The sequence below is a fragment of the Sminthopsis crassicaudata genome, chromosome 6 (assembly GCF_048593235.1).
Source record: "Sminthopsis crassicaudata isolate SCR6 chromosome 6, ASM4859323v1, whole genome shotgun sequence".
In the NCBI taxonomy this organism is placed as follows: Eukaryota; Metazoa; Chordata; class Mammalia; order Dasyuromorphia; family Dasyuridae; genus Sminthopsis; species Sminthopsis crassicaudata.
Window position 1 is genome coordinate 106,498,047 of NC_133622.1, and position 14,145 is coordinate 106,512,191.

Below are 14,145 nucleotides of genomic sequence, written 5' to 3' on the forward strand. Positions count from 1 at the left end.
ATGCAGAAAGACAGAAATAGTAAATGCATTTTTTTTTTCAGCTCATGACACAATAAAAATCACATACAATAAAAGGCCAGGGGAAAATAGACCAAAAATTAATGGGAAACTAAATAATCTAATCCTAAAGAATGAGTGGGTGAAACAACAAATGATAGACACAATAACTTCATCCATCCAAGCGAATGACAATAATGAGACAGTTTACCAAAATTTGTGGGATGCAGCCAAAGTGGTTATTAGGGGAAATTTTATATGTCTAGATGCTTACTTGCATACAATAGAGAAAGAGAAGATCAGTGAATTGGGCTTTCAACTAAAAAAGCTAGAAAAAGAACAAATTAAAAACACTCAATTAAATACCAGATTTGAAATTCTGAAAATAAAAGGGGAGATTAGTAAAATTGAAAATAAGAGAACTATTGCATTAATAAACAACACTAAGAGTTGGTTTTATGAAAAAAAATAACAAAGTAGATAAACCTTTTGTTAATTTGATTAGAAAAAGAAAAGAAAATTGAATTGTTAGTCTCAAAAATGAAAAGGGAGAACTTTCCACTGATGAAGAGGAAATTAGAGCAATAATTAGGAGTTATTTTGCCCAACTATATGGCAATAAGTTTGATAACCTAAATGAAATGGAGGAATATTTACAAAAATATAGATTGCACAGGTTAACAGAAGAGGAAATAAATTACTTTTGGAAAAAAAAAATAGAACAAGTTATTCACCAACTCCCTAAGAAAAAATCCCCAGAACCAGATGGATTTACATGTGAATTCTACCAAACATTTAAAGAGCAATTAATTCTAATACTATATAAATTATTTGAAAAAATAGGGAAAGAAGGCGTCCTACCAAATTCCTTTTATGACACAGATATGGTGCTAATAGATAAACCAGGTAGGGTGAAAATAGAGAAAGAAAATTATAGACCAATTTCCATAAGAAATATTGATGCAAAAATCTTAAATAAAATATTAGCAATGAGATTACAGAAAGTCATCCTTAGGATAATACACTATGACCAAGGAGGGTTTATACCAGGAATGCAGGACTGTTTCAATATTAGGAAAATTATTAATATAATTGATTATATCAATGCTCAAACTAACAAAAATCATGATTATCTTAGTAGATGAAGAAAAAGCATTTGATAAAATCCATTCCTATTCAAAACACTAGAGAGTATAGGAATAAATGGACTTTTCCTTTAAACAATCAGTAGCATCTATTTAAAACCATCAGCAAGCATCATATGTAATGGGGACAAACTAGAACCATTCCCAATAAGATCAGGAGTGAAACAAGGCTGCTCAGTATCATCATTACTATTCAATATTATATTAGAAACATTAGCTTTGGAAATAAGAGAAGAAAAAGAGATTAAAGGAATTAGAGTAGGTAATGAGGAAAACAAATTATCACTCTTCGGAGATGATATGATGATATACTTAGAGCATCCTAGAGAATCAACTAAAAAAGTACTAGAAACAATTTATAACTTTAGCAAAGTTGCCAAAACAAAATAAATGCACATAAATCACCAGCATTTTTATATATTACCAACAAAGTCGAGCAGCAAGAAATACAAAAAGAAATTCCATTTAAAATAACTGTTGATAGTATAAAATATTTGGGAATCTATCTGCCAAGGGAAAGTCAGGAACTATATGAACACAACTACAAAACACTTTCCACACAAATAAAGTGAGATGTAATCAGTTGGAAAAATACTAAGTGCTCATGGGTAGTCTGAGTGAATATAATAAAAATGACAATACTACCTAAATTAATCTATTTAGTTCCATACCAATTAAACTTCCAATAAATTATTTTACAGATCTAGAAAAATTAATAACAGTTCATCTGGAAGAACAAAAGGTCAAGAATTTTAAGGGAATTAATGAAAAAATGCTAATGAAGGTGACCTAGCTGTGCCAGACCTAAAATTATATTATAAAGCATCAGTCATCAAAACCATTTGGTACTGGCTAAGAAATAGAGTAGTCGATCAGTGCAATACTTTAGGATCACTGATAGTGGGAAAACTCTGAGTAAGGTATAAGACCCTTTGGCCCAAAGGAAACCTGCTAAAAATGTCTGGTTTGGCTGCCCATTTTCCCGGTGGAATTTCTCACCTTCCTCTCTGTAGCGAGCTGTCGTCTCTAGAAGCTGCCGGATCGCTCTCTGGTAAGAGATCTGCTGTGTCTACTCAAATCTTTCAGACAGATTCTTCTTCCTGTAATGAACCGTTGTCTCCAGGCAGTTGCTGTTAACTCTTGTCCTTAGAAGTGACTTCCCTTCCTGCAGAGAGCCCCGTCAGGCCTGATGTAATGCAGAAAGTCCTCTTCTTTCTCTGAGAGCTCTCTTTTATTCTCCCAGAGAATGGGCGTGGGATAATGCAAGGGCTTCTGGGAAGAACCACCCCAGCCAATGAGCTTGCCCCCTCTATCAAGTCAACCTGAGTTCTCACCTTGTAATTGTCCAGAAAACCTGAATTCTCACCTTGTCACTGTCCAGACAACCTCAGTTCTCACTTAGTAATCCTAACATCTCCCCCTTTCTTTTGATTTAGAACATAGGACAGTCATGACCTTGAAACATAAATCCATCAATATGGGAAGTATTACAGATAATTACATAAATGACCTTGAAACATAAATCCATCAATATGGGAAGTATTACAGATAATTACATAAATTACATAAGCATATAGTAACATAGTAACGTAACACATGCTAGAAGTATATAACATAATCATAAATTGAAAATTTATAAATGTCCATAAGTCCATTGTCCATTAGTCTCATCTTGTGTGAGGAAGTCCAATGATTCCTGCTGGTTTTTAAAGTTCTTTAACAGTCTTCTTATTATCCATGCTCTTTCAGTGTCAGATGTTTCTTAGATCTTCTCCTTTATTTTGAGGCCTTTCTCTTTTTCTGTCTTTCTCTGATGGACAAGGCGAATATGACTTGTTGGCACCCATCTGATTCCTTCTCCTGCTGAAGAAATACAAGCAAACCCTCTCCCCCAGGCAGTTAACCTATCTGGTCCCTTCCATTCATCACTTTCTAAATCTCTTCTCATCATCTGGCAATTACATTGGAGTTGTTTGCACTGGACACAGCCCTGTTGGTTTAAAAGGCCTGTATTCTCCCCAAGTGTAATCCATTTTTGCAATCTGATTGCCTTTTGGCTCACTTATCAGGTAATCCCTTTCTGCCATGTGATTGCTTTTCTGCTGGTTGATCAAATCAGAGTCCTGGCCTTCTAAAGGCTCTTTAAGTGTAACATCAGCTGCCATCATGCCCCAAGTCTTTTTTGCCTGGGGCCCTGGATCTGGGCCCCTCATCCTATTTCCCTGAATTAGTTTACACTCTGATGCCCAATGGAGTCCTCTGTTGCATTTTGGACATGGGGGTTTAGGTCTTCTCTCACCCTGTCTTCTCACTGTATCTCCATACCTACACTGAGCTCTTAGATGTCCACTTTTTCCACATTGAAAACATCGCCGAGTTTCTCTAGAAGGCCCTTGCCATGAGGGACCCTGTCTTTCCACATTCATCATTGTCCGGGTGTAAAAAGCATTTGTTCCCACTGTAGCACAGCGTCTTATGATCTCCTCTAAAGGAGCATCTTTGTCTAATCCCCATATAATTCTTTTGCAAATCTCGTTGGCATTTTCCTTAGCCAGATGTCTGGTCATTATTTCTGTAGCTGAATTTTCTCCAATAGTTCTTTTGACAGCAGTTTGCAAACGTCCCACAAAATCTGCAAAAGGTTCATTGGGACCTTGCTGTATTTTAGTGAAAGCCTCTCCACGATCTTTCTGTCCAGGAAGGACACCCCAAGCTTTTATTGCAGCCTTAGCAATTTGTTCATATATTGTCATGGTATAATCAGTCTGTTCTGAATTCTCTCCATACCGACCTTCACCAGCCAAGTGCTCAAAAGTGAATTGTGTGTTAACTCCTATTTCCAAATTGCATCTGACTTGAATTTTACATAATTCATGAAATTCCGAAAGCCATAATAAATTTTCTCCAGGTTCCAGGCATATCCTTGCTATGGATTTCCAATCATTCGGGGTTAGGACTTCATAAGACAAACCATCTAATAACATTTTGACATAAGCTGATGTAGCCCCATAAAGGGTACAACCTTTTTTCAAATCCTTAATTTTATTCAAATCTAAAGGTGCATATCTTCTCCTTTTTTTACCTACAGAGTCAATCTCTTCAATCACAGGATATGCATGTATAAAATCACTTATATCCTGTCCTTCTCTCTTAGCTTTAACCAATGCTTTTTCTAATCTTGTCATAGGCTTAGGCTTCTTCACAGGCAATTCTGTTTGTGTTTCTGCCTCTTCCTCTCCTCCTTCTTGCTCCACCCATGAAGGGTTAATTGAGGGAGGAGATGGGAGGTGCTCCTGTTGCTGTTGCTCAGAATTGTACTTAACTTCATTGTTATCTGATTCATCCTTTTCACCTAGTTTAGTTGACACCTCCCCATTTTGCTCCTTCATCTCTTCCTTTAGAATAACATTTTTTAAAGCCATTTGGATTAAATTATATGTATGAATTGTATCTTTGGAAACTGAGTTTGGTCTGGAACCAAAGGGTAAAATGTCACAAAGGTAATTGTACTGTTCACCTAATTGCTCTCCTACTAATTTCCACTCATCTGGATCCAATTCTTCTTCCAGAGAAAAAGAAGGACATATGACCTTCACAGTTCTTAAAAGTTCAGTAATCTCCTCTAAAATTATAATCAATCCTTGGCTTTTCATAACCTTGATGATGCTCTCTAAACATTTTCCTTGAACAGAAGGTGTTTGCCCCATTTCACTATAAGAGATTCCTGGTTTGGCCTTAACAGGTTAAGTTCCTTATTTATCTATTAGCACACTCACTTAATCTTTAACAAAGTTTCCTCTTTACTCACGGTTCTGGGTCAGAGAGACTGAGATCTGGATGGGAGGCTTTTCTACTGGAATCAGGACTGTGTCTGTCCCTGTTCGGGTGCCAAATTGCGAAGGTCTGGTCTAGCTCCTCTTGTCAGGATAAGCAAAAGTCCTTGCCCCACGTTGGGCGCCAATTGTAGCGAGCTGTCGTCTCTAGAAGCTGCCGGATCGCTCTCTGGTAAGAGATCTGCTGTGTCTACTCAAATCTTTCAGACAGATTCTTCTTCCTGTAATGAACCGTTGTCTCCAGGCAGTTGCTGTTAACTCTTGTCCTTAGAAGTGACTTCCCTTCCTGCAGAGAGCCCCGTCAGGCCTGATGTAATGCAGAAAGTCCTCTTCTTTCTCTGAGAGCTCTCTTTTATTCTCCCAGAGAATGGGCGTGGGATAATGCAAGGGCTTCTGGGAAGAACCACCCCAGCCAATGAGCTTGCCCCCTCTATCAAGTCAACCTGAGTTCTCACCTTGTAATTGTCCAGAAAACCTGAATTCTCACCTTGTCACTGTCCAGACAACCTCAGTTCTCACTTAGTAATCCTAACACCTCTCTGAGCCGTCAAGGAAGGTATGACCACCTGTGTTCTACTTGAAGCAAGGATACTCAGTGTGATTGATGAGATAATGGTTCTCTAGTTCTCATATACTTAGTGGGATGTAATGTAATCAGACTGAGGTATTTAAGGGCTGAGATTACTGGACACTAGAGCTCAACTCTATCTCAGACTCAGACACAGACACAGAGGAGACACCAGACAAGGACTCAAAACACAGAGGAGACACAGAAGATGGAGAGAGAAACAGAGATCATCCTGGTGGTTCTCCTGCCTTCATCACTCCTCCACCTAAGACTAAGCCTTGTCCAGAGATCCTCTAGAGAGCTAGTCCAGACATTACGTTTTGGTGCCCAATGTGGAGCATAAGAAGCACAAGAATTATAAGAAGCAGCAGCAGCAGCATCTGAGATCCATTCTACAGGTCGGAGTTAGACCTCCAGCAGCCACTGGCAGGTGGCTCCTGTATTGCAACAGACAAAATAGTCAATAATTATAACAATCTAGTATTTGACAAACCCAAAGAGTCCAGCTTTTGGGATAAGTACTTAATATTTAACAAAAATTGCTGGGAAAATTGGAAACTAGTATGGAAGAAATTAGGGTTTGACCCAAACCTAACACCACATAGCAAGATAAGATCTAAATGGGTACATGATTTAGACATAGTGATATTATAAGCAAATTGGAAGAACATAGGATAGTTTACCTTTTGGTTTTGTGGAGCAGAAAGGAATTTGTGTCCAAAAAAGAACTGGAACTCATAATTGAATACTAGATAGATAATCTTGAGTTAATTAAGTTAAAAAGTTTTGGTACAAACAAAACTGATGCAGACAAGATCGGAAAGAAAACAAAAAATTGGGAAAACATTTTTATATTTAAGGGTTCTGATAAAGGCCTTATTTTCAAAATATATAGAGAATTTATAAGAATTCAAGCCATTCTCTAATTGATAAATGGTTATATGAACAGACAGTTTTCAGATGAAGAAATTGAATCCATTTCTGGTCATATGAGAATGTGCTCTGAATCACTCATTGATCAGAGAAATGCAAATTAAGAAAACTCTGAGACACCACTACACACCTGTCAGATTGGATAAGATGACAGGAAAAGACAATGACAAATATTGGAGGGGATGTGGGAAAAGTGTGAAACTAATACATTTTTGGTGGAACTGTGAATTGCTCCAACCATTCTGGATAGCAGTTTGGAACTACGCTCAAAAAGTTAGCAAATTGTACATACCCTTTGATCCAGCAGTATTTCTATTGGGCCTATATCTCAAAGAGATCTTAAAGGAAGGATGGGGACCCACATGTGGTAAAATGTTTGTGGCAGCTCTTTTCTTAGTGGTAAGAAAGTGGAAAATGAGTGACTATCCCTCAGTTGGAGAATGGCTGAATAAGTTATGGTATATGATTTTTATGGAATATTATTATTCTATAAGAAATGATCAGGAGGATGATTTTAGAGAGTTCTGGAGAGACATATATGAACTGATGGTAAGTGAAATGAGCAGAACCAGGAGATCATTGTACATAGCAACAACAATATTATATAATGATCAAATCTGATGGACGTGACTCTTTCCAACAATGAGATGACTGATGCCAGTTTCAATTATCTTGTGATGAAGAGAGAAATCTACACCCAGAAAGAGGATTATGGAAACTGAATGTGGATCATAACATAACATTCTCACTCTTTTGTTGTTGTTCACTTGCCTTTTGTTTTTACTCATTTACTTATTTTGATTTGATTTTTCTTGTGAAGTAAGAGAATTGTATAAATATGTTTACATATATTGGATTTAACATATATTTTCACGTGTTTAACATATATTGGATTGCTTACCATCTAGGGGAGAGGGTGGGGAGAAGGGAGAGAGAAAAATTGAAACACAAGGCTATGCAAGGGTCATTGTTGTCAAATTGTCATGCATATGTTTTGAAAATAAAAAGCTTAAATTAAAATAAAATAAAATTGATAGTTATAAAAAAAGATTCACTATTGTATTAGAAATGTTAACTTTGGCAAGAAGAGAAGAAAAAGATTAAAAAGATCTTTGTAGATGATATGATAGCATACTTAGAGAACCCTAGAGAATCTACTAAAAACTGTTAGAAACAATTCACAACTTTAGAAAAGTTGCAGAATACAAAATAAATCCACGTAAATCATCAGCATTTTTATATATTACCAACAAAGTCCAGCAGCAAGAAATAAAGAGAAATTTCATTCAAAAGAATTGTTGATAGTATAAAATATTTGGGAATCTTCTCTGACAAGGGAAGGTCAAGAACTATATGAACACAATTACAAAACACTTTCCACACAAATAAAGTGAGATCTAATCAGTTGGGAAAATAACAAATGTTCATGGGTAGGCTGAGCAAATATAATAAAAATGATAATACTACCTAAATTAATCTATTTAGTGCCATACCAATTAATCTTTCAATAAATTATTTTACAGATCTAGAAAAAATAATAACAAAGTTCATCTGCAAGAACAAAAAGTCAATAATTTCAAGGGAATTAATGAAAAAAAAATGCTAATGAAGGTGGCCTAGCTGTGCCAGACCAAAAACTATATTATAAAGCATCAGTCATCAAAACCATTTGATAGTGGCTAAGAAATAAAGTCGTCGATTAGTGTAATACGTTAGGATCAAAGGACAAAATAGTCAATAACTATAGTTTTGTTATATCTAGTGTTTGACAAACCCAAAGACCCCTGCTTTTGAGATGAGAACTCATTATTTGATAAAATATGCTGAGAAAATTGGAAACTAGTACAGAAGAAATTAGGGTTTGATCCATATCTAATACCACATAGCAAGATAAGATCTAAATGGGTTCATGATTTAGACATCTTTAAAGAGTGATATTATAAGCACATTAGAAGAACATAGGATAGTTTACTTCTCAGATCTGTGGAGAAGGAATTTGTGTCCAAAGAAGAACTGGAACTCATAATTGAACACCAGATTGATAAATTTGATTATATTAAGTTAAAAAGTTTTTGTACAAACAAAACTAATGCAGAAAATATCAGAAGGAAAGCAATAAATTAGGAAAATATTCACATTTAAGGGTTCTGATAAAGACCTCATTTCTTTTCTTTTTCTTCCTTTTTTTTTTTTTTTTCTGAGGCAATTGGGATTAAATAATTTGCCCAGAGTCATACAGCTAGAAAGTGTTAAATGTCTGTGACCAGATTTCAATTTAAGAATCCTCCTGACTTCAAGGCTGATGCTCTATCTACTGCGCCACCTAGCTGTTCCTCTCATTTCTAAAATATATAGAGAATTGACTCAAATTTATAAGAATCAAGCCATTCTACAAATGATAAAAGGTCAAAGCATATGAACAGAAAATTTTCAGATGAAGAAATTAAAACCATTTCTAATCATATGAAAAAGTGCTCTAAATCACCATTGATCAGAGAAATGCAAATTAAGACAACTCTGAGACCTCACTACACACCTCTGAGATTGGTTAAGATGACAGGAAAAGGTAATGATGAATGTTGGAGGGAATGTGGGAAAACGAATACTGATGCATTGTTGGTGGAATTGTGAATGGATCCAACCATTCTGGAGAGCAGTTTGGAACTATACTCAAAAGTTATCAAACTCTGCATACCCTTTGATCCAGCAATGCTACTACTGGGCTTATATCCCAAAGAGATCTTAAAGGAGGGAAAGAGACCCACATGTGCAAAAATGTTTGTGGTAGCCCTTTTTTGTAGTGGCTAGAAACTGGAAATTAAGAGGATGCCTATCAGTTGGAGAATGGCTAAATAAGTTTTGATATATGAATGTTATGGAATATCTATATGGAATATGGAATTCTATAAGAAATGATAAGGAGGAGGATTTTAGAGAGTCTTGGAAACACATGAACTGATGTGAAGTGAAGTGAGCAGAACCAGGAGATCAATATTATATGATGATCAACTCTGATGGATGTGACTCTTTTCCACAGTGAGATGACTGATACCAGTTCTAATGATCTTGTGATGAAGAGAGCTATTTACATCCAGAGAGAGGACTGTGGGAACTGAATGTGGTTCACAACATAACATTCTCACTCTTATTTGATGTTAGCTTGAATTTTTTTTACACATTTTCTTTCCTTTTTTGATCTGATTTTTCTTGTGCAGCAAAAGAATTGTATAAATATGTTTATACATATTGGATTTAACATAATATAACCTGTATGACATATATTGGATTGCTTGCCATCTGGGGGAAGAGATGGGGGAAGAAGGGGAAAATATAAAACACAAGGCTATGCAAGGGCCAACATTGAAAAATTATCTGCATATATTTTGAAAATAAAAAGCTTTTAGAAAAAAGAAAGCAAAGTTAAGCCATTCACAGATGATCATCATACAGTATTGTAGATATACTATATTTAGGTATCCCAGGTTCTGTTCATTTCACTTTGCATCAGATGCTCATTTAAGTCTTTCTATGTTCTGAGAGCATCCTCTCATTATTTCATATAACACAACACTATTACATTACAATCATATACCAAATCTTGTTCAGCCATTTTTCAATTAATGGATAACGCTTCAGATTCCAGTTCTTTGATTTGAGATCTGCTATAAATATGTTTGTGCATGTAGGTCCTTTTTTCTTTTTAAAAGTCTATTTGGGATATAGACCTAATAATAGTATTGCTGGATCAAAGGATATGCATGACTTGATAGCCTCTTCAGTATACTTCCAAATCACTCTCCAGAATGGTTGGATCAGTTCACAAGTTTATCAGCAGTGAGTTAGCATTTCCTCCACATCTCCAACATTTAACATTTCTTTTTCTGTCATATTAGCTAATCTGATAGATGTGAGGTAGTTCCTCAGAGTTGTTTTAATGTACATTTCTCTAATTATTAATGATTTAGAACATTTTTTGCATGACAATAGCTTTGATTTCTTCATCTGTGAAAACTGCCTGTTTATATACTTTGATTTTTTACCAGGTGGGGAATGACTTGTATTCTTAGAACTATAACTCCCCGTTTACTCTGTATTTGGATATCTTTAATTTTTTTGGTGTATTGGATAGAGTTTGGAGCTGGAGGTCCCTTGGCAAAAGCATAAGCCCTACTGGGCATTTCTGCAAACATCTGGAGTTCAGAACTATCCTCTATAGAAGGTTAAGGCTTCCAGTTGAAAAGAGGGCCAATGCCCCCAGGCCTACACACTTCTCTTGGAGTTTCAAGCCCCTTATTTAACTATGTGAACCCTAGGCAAGTAACATAACCCTATTTGCCTCAGTTTTCTCAAATGTAAAATGAGTTGGATGAGGAAATTACAAACCACTTTAGTATTTTTACCAGGAAAATCCCAAAAGAGGTTACAAAGAGTCAGACATGAAACAGCAGACCATTTCCTTCTCCAGTGGATCACCTTTTTTAAGAACTTCCCACTATGATCTGTCCATCTTGGGTAACTCAGCATGGCTTAGCTCATAGTTTCAATGAGCTATTATGCAAGTCTTTCTGGCAGTGATCCAGATTTGGGATCAATCTATGACACTCTTAATAACTGGCAACAGGTACAGTAGGTAGTGTGGGATTTGGGATTAGGAACACCTCAGCTTAAATCCAGAATTATATTTCTGATCTGTGTTTGGATCCTTTTCTAGCTTGATAGCATTGACCAAAGCTTTTGCTCCACTGGCTTAGCCTTTATCACCCCAGAGTCACCTCCATGCCAAAATAAAATTTACGATCATTTTGTGGGGAAGACTTTTTTTTAAATATATATTATCATATTTTTCTTAATCCTAATTTAGAAGCATATGATTGTTCATTGTTGATGAATTTGTGTTGAATCCTAATATACAAAGTCAAAGTATTCAACCAGCTAAAGTGGCTGATTTTGTGGTTAAAATTTTGGAAGAAGCAGCAAGTTATATGACAGAGCATTGAGGAGAGAATTAGGGTTCAAGTCATGCCTCTGATACTTTCTGGCTCTGTGACCCTGATTAAGCTTACTTAACTCTGCCTAACTTTTTTTTTTTAATTATAGCTTTTTATTTATAAGATATATGCATGGGTAATTTTTCAGCATTGACAATTGCCAAGCCTTTTGTTCCAATTTTCCCCCTCCTTCCCCGCAGCCTTCTCCCCCAGACGGCAGGTAAACCAATACATGTTAAATATGTTAAAGTATATATTAAATATAATATATGTATACATAACTATAGTTATTTTGCTGCACAAGAAGAATTGGACTTTGAAGTAATGTACACTTAACCTGTGAAGGAAATAAAAAATGCAGGTGGACAAAAACAGAGGGATTAGAAATGCTATGTAGTGGTTCATACTCTGGGAGTTCTTTCGCTGGATGTAGCTGGTTCTATTCATTATTGAATAAATGGAACTGATTTGGTTCATCTCACTGTTGAAGAGAGCCACATCCATCAGAATTGATCATCATATAGTATTGTTCGTTGAAGTATATAATGATCTCCTGGTCCTGCTTATTTCATTCAGTATCAGTTCATGTAAGTCTCTCCAGGCCTTTCTGAAATCATCCAGCTGGTCATTTCTTACAGAACAATAATATTCCATAACATTCATATATCACAATTTATTCAGCCATTCTCCAGTTGGTGGGCTCAGTTTCCAGTTTCTGGCCACTATAAAGAGGGCTGCCCCAAACATTCTTGCACATACAGGCCCCTTTCCCTTCTTTAACATCTCTTTGGGATATAAGCCCAGTAGTAACACTGCTGGGTCAAAGGGTATGCACAGTTTGATAACTTTTTGAGCATAGTCCTGCCTCACTTTCTTTATCTGTATTATGAAGGGTTAAACTAGATATTATCTGAGGTCCCTTCTAGCTTTAGATTCATGATTTTAAAATGTTCCTTAAACATATTGTAAGAAGCTAATCATACTCAAATGATGCTAAAATAATTACATTATTATACACACATGTTTTAAAATGGAGATCACTAAAAGATTAAATTTGAGAGAGCAAACTTAGTCACTTATCTGTGCTCATTAGTGTGTTAAGTGATAAGTCAAAAAATGAGCATTTGATTAGCTTTCATTTATTGCTCCTTCCCTAAATATTTTCTGCAAATGTCTTTCTCCCTCAACTTTTACTTTAAGGAAGCAAACAGCAGATTGTCTTTTGAAAACAAGTTGGAGATTATGGTTTGTTAAAAAAAATTCATTATTATTGTGATCAAACCTATCAGAATAAAAAAAAAATTAATTGAAATTTGAATTTCACTAAAAATAACCATTTTTCTCCTAAATTTTGTTTCATATATTATCAGTACACTAGGCATTTTGCATAAGTAAGCCTAAGAAACTTTTAAACTTCCAAGAATAGAGAACATCACTACTACAAGAAGCAACCATGCCTGGAGAAGGAGGAAAATCAGATATGGATCGAATTGGCCTGTTTAGTGAAATGGATTATATTACTATTGGGGACAGATATATATCACCATATAATCGTAAGTATATTTTATTTTATTCATTGTTAAATAACTGGTATTTTTGTACATAAAATTTTTAGATTTAATGGTTGAGGTTAGAAATAATAAATGTTTTAAACCAGCAGTATCAAACTCAAATAGAAATGGAGGCCATTAAACCATACATAACAATTCCAGTGGACTATATATTGACTTAGAAAACTACATAATAACAATCAGCCTATGTTAGAAATGAGGAACCTAAACCTAAAGAATTATAAGTACCTTATCCTGTCACACAGTTAATAAACCACAGAAGAGAAATTTGACTAGAAATCTCTCCTGACTCTAGCTTCTGAACCCAAATTGTCTGTATTTTGTTGCAATTCGGTAGAAAAAGCCAAGCCTAACAGAAGATTTTTAATTACAAAATCATTGAAAACTGAGAGCCTCTAAAAATGATCTGGGTTGTCAAGCTGATTGCTTGAAAGAAAGAAAAAAAAACTTGAGTTTAGTCATCATAAAACAAGAATTAACATTGTTCTGGTTAAAGACCAAATGATTTCAAGATTGATGAGGGAAGGAGGAGGAGGATAAAGAATAAATGATCTGATTGTGTCTATTACTGACAAAGAGACGGAAAAATAAAACTGGTGAATTAGAGTTGGATGGAGACAGCAATCACAGATTCAGAATCTTTAATTTGAAAGGGCCTGAAATGGCCATTGAATCCTGTCCATGCCCACAGAAGGATGTCCAGTATAACAAACTCACCAGCTGGTCATCCAACCTTCATTTGAAGATGTTCAGGAAGATGGAGTGCACTGTCTCCCTAATCATACTATACCACCACTTTTTTGGACAACTTTTATTGTTAGGAACATTTTTTTCTGACATCCAGTTTAAATTTATGTCATTGTAAAACTGTAGATATTTGTAACAGTGGTTTTATTCTTCTTTCTCATTTGGGTTAGGGACAGAAGAGAAAGGAGAGGGGAAAGGGCAGATTTTTGTTAATTAAAATATGTAATTTTGAAATAAGTTACTTATATCATTTCATCCAACTACTAGATTTTCATTCCAGTTAACCAGTCAACAAGCATTTTCCAATACCAGAAAGTCAAAATAACAAAATATTGTGTACCAAAATATTCATAACAACATTAT

General features: G+C 35.4%; 1 protein-coding gene across 5 annotated transcripts in view; it reads left to right on the top strand.

The window, feature by feature from the left end:
- Nucleotides 1–14,145, top strand: part of CFAP96 (cilia and flagella associated protein 96) — a 70,834-nt gene that overhangs the window by 27,757 nt on the left and 28,932 nt on the right. For 4 of the 5 annotated variants that reach the window (XM_074274968.1, XM_074274967.1, XM_074274971.1 and 1 more), the window contains one exon: nt 12,835–13,017. In XM_074274968.1, the coding sequence (XP_074131069.1) occupies nt 12,918–13,017 (100 nt within the window). In that variant the 5' untranslated portion in view covers nt 12,835–12,917. Of the gene's footprint in view, nt 1–8,678; nt 9,043–12,834; nt 13,018–14,145 lie in introns of all 5 variants that reach the window. The other variant, XM_074274969.1, reaches the window with a different exon arrangement.